At 40.3% G+C, this 8,521-nt stretch overlaps 1 protein-coding gene across 1 annotated transcript; it reads right to left on the reverse strand.

Annotated features, from left to right (window-relative positions):
• Positions 1 to 4,354: 4,354 nt before the first annotated feature.
• Positions 4,355 to 6,758, reverse strand: LOC133830516 (transcription factor bHLH47). Its single transcript, XM_062260506.1, has 5 exons — positions 6,512 to 6,758; positions 6,167 to 6,270; positions 5,568 to 5,686; positions 5,322 to 5,449; positions 4,355 to 4,897 (listed from the first exon to the last, which is right to left on the reverse strand). The coding sequence occupies exons 2-5, from the start codon at positions 6,232 to 6,234 to the stop codon at positions 4,529 to 4,531; spliced, it is 684 nt and encodes a 227-aa protein (XP_062116490.1). The 5' UTR covers positions 6,235 to 6,270; positions 6,512 to 6,758; the 3' UTR covers positions 4,355 to 4,528.
• Positions 6,759 to 8,521: the final 1,763 nt, after the last annotated feature.

An 8,521-nucleotide genomic window follows, 5' to 3' on the forward strand; every position in this document is an offset into this window, starting at 1 on the left:
TCTTGAGGTGTCCCACCACCCCACACACATAACAAGCCTTGGCCCGGCATTTGCCTAGATGGCGTCTTCTACACCTCGTGCACTCTGGGTAACACTTCCATGTGTCACCGCCTCCCTGGCGACCACCCTAAATACCCCGACCCCTCCCATCAAGACCAGTAGTGGTCGAAGTATCAGGGGTCTTCCTCTTCAAATCACTGGGGCCTCAGCCCCTACCAGATCTTGAATATGGTGGCACCGCCCTGCGAAGCTCTCGCAGAATTCTCCCTCCAAATCTTGTTCTCTGCTTCCTCTGCGATAAGAGCCTTCTCAACAGCCTGGGCATAAGTCGTCCGCCCAGGTACTGTTGTAATTCTCACATCTCGGGCTATCATAGCATTAAGCCCTCTATTAAATCTGTCCTGCCTAACTGCATCAGTAGGCACAAGGTTTGGTGCGAACTTCGCAAGTCAGTCAAACTTCAGGGCATATTCTGTAACTGTCATGTTTCCCTGAACCAACCCCATAAACTCATTTACTTTTGCTGCCCTGACGGCAACATTATAATACTTCTGACTAAATAAATCCTTGAATCTATCCCAACCAATTGTAGTAACATCTCTAGTCTTTGATGCCACTTCCAACCAAATGCGGGCATCCTCTCTCAGCATGTATGTGGCATAGGCCACCTGGTCATTACCCTCTACCCTCATGAAATCCAGGATAACGTTAATCATACTCATCCACTGTTCGACCTTCAGTGGATCTGGTCCTCCCTTGAAGGTTGGAGGGTGCTGCCTCCTGAACCGTTCATACAACGGATCCCACCTGTTTCCAACTTCTGGTGTCTGTGCAACTTGTGCCACAGCAGGTGGCACAATAGATGCAGTAATCCCTGACAGAGCCTGTTGTTTCAGTAAACAGATATGCTCTTCCTGGCTCTGAAGTTGGGCTTCCATGTCTGCCATAATCTATTGCCAGTTATCAAGGACTGGCAGAGGGTTCTAGCCCTAGTCATCATCTCTAGCCTTGAACCCAGTGCTGGCTAGTCGTATAGATCGTCTTGGAAGCATAGCTATCCAAGTTAATCTGCAATCAACGACTCGGCGGTCAGACTATGATGACCTGGTAACAATCTTTCCATGAATCACCATAGGAACACAACCAATCACAAGCAATAAAAATATAATAGTTTATCCAAATATTCACCCACATGCAACAGCAATGCTAATAAGCATGCCTCAATATCATCACATAGCAGTCAAGGGCCAGGCCCTATCAGTATCTCATGCTCCCTATAAATCAAACAGATAACAGCTTTCATATTTCTTTCCAAACACTTAAGCATATAAACACGAATATACAATTACCAAACCCTGAGTCAAGCTTGTCTTTAGCTGCGAATGTACATGGACAGCCAGTCTTCAGGAACCATTAAACCTAGACGGCTCTGATACCAAGTTATAACGCCCTCCATAACTAAGACCGATACATTGTGTGTTTATAAATGTGAAAGACTTGATAATCAAGTTGTTTATTTGAAAATACAGAGCATAAACAATACAGATAATCAAATGATCCATAAAGAAGTTAATCAGGTATTCAGCACCTTATGACAGACACATAATCAATGCTAGAAATCAACTAATCACAAATCATTTAAACCAGTATCCAACAAGCTATAGCAACAACTTAACAACAGTAAACTCATTATAGTCATCATACAATATCCAGGATCAACGCCCTTAGGCCGCACCCTCTATTTAACCCACTGACTCTAGCTCGCTTAGGGCGGGCTCAGTGATTATTTAGCTAACCTCAGCTCTTAGTGGCAGATCTGCGTCCTGTGCGCAAATATCAATTCCGACATTCTTAGGTCGTTTATTTCATGCTCACAAGGCATGTCATAATCATACAACATTGTATTCGAATATAGGGAACCCTAGTCCCAACATAGCCACATAAACGGGTGCAGTTTTCTTACCATTAATTCCGAGCGGAGAATGCGAAATGGTTCCGAGCACAGTCCTTAGCTCCTAGCCTTAGCAATGAACCTTGTCACAAGGGTCATTGCTATTCATCAACTTCCAAGTGAAGTAAAATACCTAAGAGACAAAAACTAGCCTCGGAGATCTCAATTTCTACTAAACCAGGAAGTAGAATTTGTCCTGAGCTCCTAAGTTCGAACCCCCGAGCCCTAACAATTCTTGAAACACTTGCAAGGCCAAAATTCCTAGGTGGGTCGCGACTTGGTTTAGCAAGTCGCGACTTGCCCCAAGTCAGAGAGCAACCCAGGCCTGAAGGGCCACACGCGCCGCAGCACCCCCCAGGCTGGGTCGCGGTGCGCCCTTCGAACACAGAGAAAACCTAGGTTTTCTCTTCTTCTTGCTAGCCAAGAACACTAAGAAACTAGCCCAGAATTTCACCAACACAAACCCTCAATTCAACACCAATCCACTACGAATTTAGACCCATATTCACTTATTTTCATCAAATAATTCCCAATAATTAATACATAAATCAACACTTCAATTCAGACATAATAATCACAGCAATAACCACTGAAATTCCTATCCAATACCCAGTCTAATTCCACACTCATGCAAACCTCAACCTTCTCACTTAAACTCAGCAAACCAAAGAATTTAATTAAAACTTTGCCTCTAATTGCAGTCTAATTTTCCTCACAGCAGTTGCTTAGAATAATCCCAGCTTTAAACCTTCAAGCTTCCTAGCTGAATTCCTTGAGTTAACACTTTAAATTCCCCAAGTTCCATTGAATCTTCCAAAACTTTCCCTTGGCTCCTTGAGAGAAAAACAATCGTGAGATGGTGAGAGGAAAAAAACACTGAAGACTTCTACTTCCTTCTACTTAGACTTAGGTGTTATTTTTTTTTTTTTGAGTTTATCTCTAAATAGCCTAAAGACTAAATTGCCCCTCCAACCATCTCAATCCTTCAAAGGTGTCTAAAGGGCATTCTAGTCATTTTGCTCCCAGTTCTCGCTAATTCCTCAATTGTTCCTAATATCTACCAATTATTCCCATCATCCAATTAATTACCAATTATTTACCTAATGTCTAATAATCCTTGATATATTTTCTAAATTCTTGAAAATACCCCCAGACTCCCCCGAGCTGGGTATAAATCCCTGCCGTGACTATTTCACCAATCCGCTCACTAGGACTGTTTCTAGTCATAAGCTGCAAATATATCCACATAATAATGTGGTCTCAACAATTTACTACAAATAATCACATTTATGCCCTCAACGGACCAAAATTACAAATATGCCCTTATAAATTAAACAAGGCCCGCATGCATATTAATATTCATAAACATGCATTTCACATATCCATATAATCATATAATCATGCATTTAATCATTTAAATCACACATAAACCCATTATGCCCTCCCGACATGCTAATCATGGCCCCTAAGCCTTAATAGTGATGTTGGGTAGTTACAGCTTGTTTGTGCCAGCTGGTGGGTTGTGAGTGCCTTCAAGGTAGATTACCCTCCAAGGCCTACCCTGAGAGTTGAGGGTTCTCCAGGTGAAGCAACATCGGCAATGGCTCTCCTCCGTCAGCTATCCCCCCGGTCCGAGGTTCTGGTTCTTGGACCTAAGATAGACGCCAGGTGTCGGCCAAAGCGGGTTCGCAACGTCAGAGGATAGTCTAACAAACTTTTTGGTGATTTGTCTACAGTGTTGTTGAGTGTACGACTCAACAATTCGCACTCCCACTACGCTGCCTGATAAGGAAATACGTGCGGCATGCCCTAACAGTGTCAGGGGCATGTTCCCCATAAAGTAGATAACTTTCTGCAGTGGACCCGCAGTTCTCGCTTGGGTTATGGTCTCTATTTAATGCAGTCCAATGCATTAAAGTGGTATTAACCCCCAATAATAGGAGGAATGTGTACTAATTGCTGATGATTAATATTAATGACCCCAACCTCTATAAATAAGGTTGGGAGTCTCATTGTAAATGGTTCAAAATTTTGATAGAAATAGTCTTGTACTGAGAGCAATATAAACGCTGCCTGAGAAACTCTATTGGAGATTGCCCTTGCAAGCTTCCAATCCCCTTAATACCAGAGACTCATGAACTATGACTCTTTTATAACCTGAACCATGTAAAAACTATTGTGTTCTTGCATCTTTAAGTTGATAGCAAAAAATGCAGTCAACAATATGCTTTATATATATATATATATATGATTAATTATAAGTTGCATGTACATGAAAAATATTGATAATTTAGTTATAGTTCAGTTATTAATATTTAAAAATTATAAGTAATAATTTTTTGAAACTCAGTTGGAGACCTAACTGAACTAAGTGTTACAAATGGTAAGGAATGAGACTTCGGCTGAAAAAAACCATTTTCTTTTTTAAACAAAATTATATATTCTCAAGATGTTACACGTTTATTCCTATATTCCCTGTGGTAATGAACCCCAACACAACAAATCCAATAACCCCTAAGCAAAGAAAAAAAAAAAGGCCAAGAAGCTTCAGATAGGCAACAATCGATAATTTACACTTTACACATTATCAGGGTCTCGCTCCCTAGTCCTATCTTGAACTAATTCCTTGCCTGTTTTTGGCTGCTGCTCCCTTAGAAGTTGGGATGGCCAAGAATCGACTGAGGTGGGATATCTAGCATGGGGCTTGCTCACGTTTGTGGAGGGATTAGATGGGATTTGGGTGGAGTCAGGGATTAGTGGAACAACAATGACTGTATGCGTTTGACCCAAATGTTCAGTAGGAGGCCTAGCAAGGCAATCAGAGGGTGGCACATTCAGGTTAGGTTTCGACTGGACCACCCTTGATTCCAGCTCCCCTTGTAGTCTTCCAATCTGGCTTTCTAGAGTTGAGTTCTCTTCTCTTAGCTCATTCTTCTCGAATGTTACCTGAGTCAAGAGTTTCAAACATCTTGTATCAGAATATAGTTTTGAATTGAAGTATGAGCAGTACAACATTTACAAGTTTTCATGTGTGATTCTTTGGTTCATCTATCAATTATCTCAAAATCTTATTGTGGCTCTTAGAAGAGCAAAAACCAATAAAATAGTTACAGAATACTGTGGCAGTCCTTTTCAAAATTAATTTCGACAAAAATTATTGTTTTAGATTAGGCTAATTGTTTAACAAAAAACAACTTTTTAATGACTTTAAGGACTTGTGCTGTTGCTTTTAATGTTTTAGAGACTAAAAAAAGAGACCCCTTAATATTTTAGGGACAATTATTGAACTAATCCAGTGTTCTGATAACTTGGTTTCTCCGAACATGGCAAGTAGTTAGCCAGATGCTGCAAGAAGTTTTATGGGTCTTACATAATGAGATTCTGATAGCAAGGAGGCATTCTCCTTTCTGAGGTCCTCAATCTGAGCAAGAAAATCCCTTAATAGTCGTGTAGCTTCACACAAAATTGAGGCCTTGCCGTTGTTTGGCTGCGTCAATTCTGTAAGAGATATTCCTTTTTAAGTTAAAAATTGTACTCCATCACATCCATAAATAAAAAGAAAGTCTTTTTACTCTAAAATGAAAATAATGATTTTATTAAAGAAAAGAGAGGTTACCAATAGCATTGGATAGCTCAAAAAACAGCTCATTTAATTGCTCTCGCTTCATTTTCTCCCTCTCAGATTTGTGGACTCTTTTAGGAACTTTCCTCCGATTCTTTTTCCCCAAATAATCACTGCTCAAAGGCCCAAAAATAGATTTAAACAACTAAACTGAATAACACTAACTTAATTGAAAGCACAAAAAGTCACTTGGACCACTCACAACAATTCACTTATATAAACTCGAATTTAAACCAAAAGCCAATGACTTTGGTTGTTTTGTAAAGAAGTATATGCCATAAACAAGGCAAAAGCTACTCTAATTGACCCATTTCTAACTACTAGAAATAGACTCCAATGCCCAAAGATGGTGAAAACAATATAATTGAGGCTTCATATCAAGTTGGAGCAAAGCATAAGTGTGTGTATATTCACATGTAAGCACTTTACAATACAGGACACTTAATTCCTAAGAAGTAAGAAAACATGAAGATCCCATATAATCAATTTGGCTTTTTTAAACATGACCACTCATATTAGCATGATACACAATCCAAAGAATAGAATATATCAGAAGCTACCATTTCAATTTAAGGAAAATCCAAAAGACTTACCGGTCTGATGAGGCCTCAACGATCACGTTGACCTGGCCAACCAAAGGAACAGCGTTCTCCGAACCCATATTCGTATAATCGAGCTCCAGAGCAGTTCTAAATTCCTAATATCATTAAAAAAAATGTTTTAGGATTCAAATTTTGTCTGCAAATAAATCCTTGAAAAAATTATCATCTAAAACTTAATTTTCCTTGCATAAAACGTAAAAGAAGAAGCAAAGACTAAAGGAACCCTAGATCACAAGGCAAACAATGACCACACCCAAAAATAGAAAATCAGTAAATGCATTTGCATATAAATATATATGTATATATTTATATGTATACATGTATGTATATGTCTACCTCCAGATAAAAGAATTCCCAGTTAGAGGAAGGGTATTTTTAGGATCAAGTAACAGAAGAAAATGTTGTGAAGAAATCCAAGGGTCTGGAGCAGGATGAGGAGTTGTATACTTATACGTATAAAAATGATGAGTGTGCGTACACATGTATCATTAATATTATTTTTTTTATTAATGTTATTGATTAAATAAATAATTTGGATTATATGAGAGTTAGGGCAGAACGAGAGAGTTTGGGGAGAAGAACGAGGAGTGTGGCGGGATGGAATGAGACACAAGAGGGCTCGTGTCCAGCGCTCGCCTTAGCAGTGCAACGAGGCGTGTCACGTGAGCATGACACGTGACTGCTCTTCCCCTTTGCTTTTCGGCTTTCGTCTTTTACGTGTGCCATTCGCATTCCCCGCTCTTGTCTTTGGCCCCACGTGTGACGAGCCATCTGTGCCGTTATTGATTGATGTACCTCTTTAAAAACCCATTGGATTTTCTGACGGCTGGCCGTGCAACAGTGACAAATGGTGACTTACTTCCCACCATTTTCAACAGAATTTTATACTAAATTTGACTAAAACATAAGTCATATTATAATTCCACTAATTTTTATAATTTTGCTACAATACATAAAAGTACAAATTAACTTAAAAAAATCAACAAATTTATTTAACTTTTATTAAAAATATAATAAATAAAAAGATAAAAATCTTTCAATTAATATAAAAGACATTAATTAGTAGTTAAAAGTAAATAAAAAATATGATATTTATTATGTGTAAAATTTGGTCATGTTATATTTTGTACTAAATTTAGCACAACTCTAACTATACGCAAAATTTGGCACACCTAGGACTGGGCATAAACTTGGTGGGTCGATAACCCAACCCCCCCATTGCCAAAATGGGCCGAAGAGGCCGACCCTCACAAACCGAAGGCCCACATAGTAGCATATTGAAGCATGCCGCATCTCACGACTCGAAAACAGATCAGGCCCATTTGAAGCCAGCAAACAGGGGTAAAGGGCAAGTGGCCCAAGGACATCGTCAGGCCGCCAGCGCCCATGGAGCTCAGGGCGTTCTGCCCAGGGGCGCCGAAACAGACCATGTTGGGCCTGGAGGTGGTGTCCCCCCCCAGCACCTCGCCAGCCTTGCAAAAACCCTCGCCAAGGGGCCATCCGGAGGAATGTCTCTATTAACCCAGAGCAAGGCCTCAACATCTCAGTTAATAACGAAAACATCAAGTCCGACGAGCAGACCGAAGTAGGATATCTCGAGGACAATAGTTGCCACCGAGTTCAATCAGACCTGTGAGATTAATTAAATGCTCGTATGGGTAAATTAGCTTCCGAGTGCAACCCTGGGAGTAGAGATCAACTAGATCTCTGGGATAATCTTAATGCCTGGAAGAGAGAGCACCTGGCATAGAGTGCCAATCAAGACCGCAACCCTTTCTGCGCTGAATTGCAAATCTTGAAAAGGATTATGCTCAGGATGGCCTGAAGACAAGGCCATGACTCTGACTCAAAGGATGAGGATGGGGAGCCATGTCCTCCCCACATTGTGGAAGCCCCGTTACCACGAGGCTTCAAGATGCCTGCCATCACGTCTTACGATGGCAGCTTGGATCCCACCGACCATCTGCCGAAGTTTAACCGATTGATGTCGGTGCATCAATGTTCCTGTAATGCCCCAAATTTCCTAATAAGGTTGAAGACCTTGATTAGGAGGTCGGGAGGGCCATAATTGATTTATTATGTTATTAAGTGATCATATGCACGTTTATGTGAATTATATTATTATATGATGATAAATGCATGCGTATGGGTTTATTTTAATTATAAGGGCATTTTGGTAATTTGGCCCGTTGAGGGAGTGATTGTGTATTTTCGTACATGTGGGTGAGTTATGAATGGTACCACATTATATGTGGATTTTTTCGATCCTTTCGGCATGAGACGATCATGAAATGTAAGTGTTCGGTCTGGTCATAACAGGTTTAAGTTCGGGGCTTGGGGTGAGTC

Source organism: Humulus lupulus, chromosome 4, assembly GCF_963169125.1.
Source record: "Humulus lupulus chromosome 4, drHumLupu1.1, whole genome shotgun sequence".
NCBI classification, from domain to species: Eukaryota; Viridiplantae; Streptophyta; class Magnoliopsida; order Rosales; family Cannabaceae; genus Humulus; species Humulus lupulus.

Coding starts and splice junctions, on each gene's coding strand:
- LOC133830516 (XM_062260506.1), bottom strand. CDS start 6,234: ATGGGTTCGGAGAACGCTGTTCCTTTGGTTGGCCAGGTCAACGTGATC. Junction 5,450..5,567: donor TGAGCTATCCAATGCTATTG/GTAACCTCTCTT, acceptor TATCTCTTACAG/AATTGACGCAGCCAAACAAC. Junction 4,898..5,321: donor TGCTATCAGAATCTCATTAT/GTAAGACCCATA, acceptor CTCTTGACTCAG/GTAACATTCGAGAAGAATGA.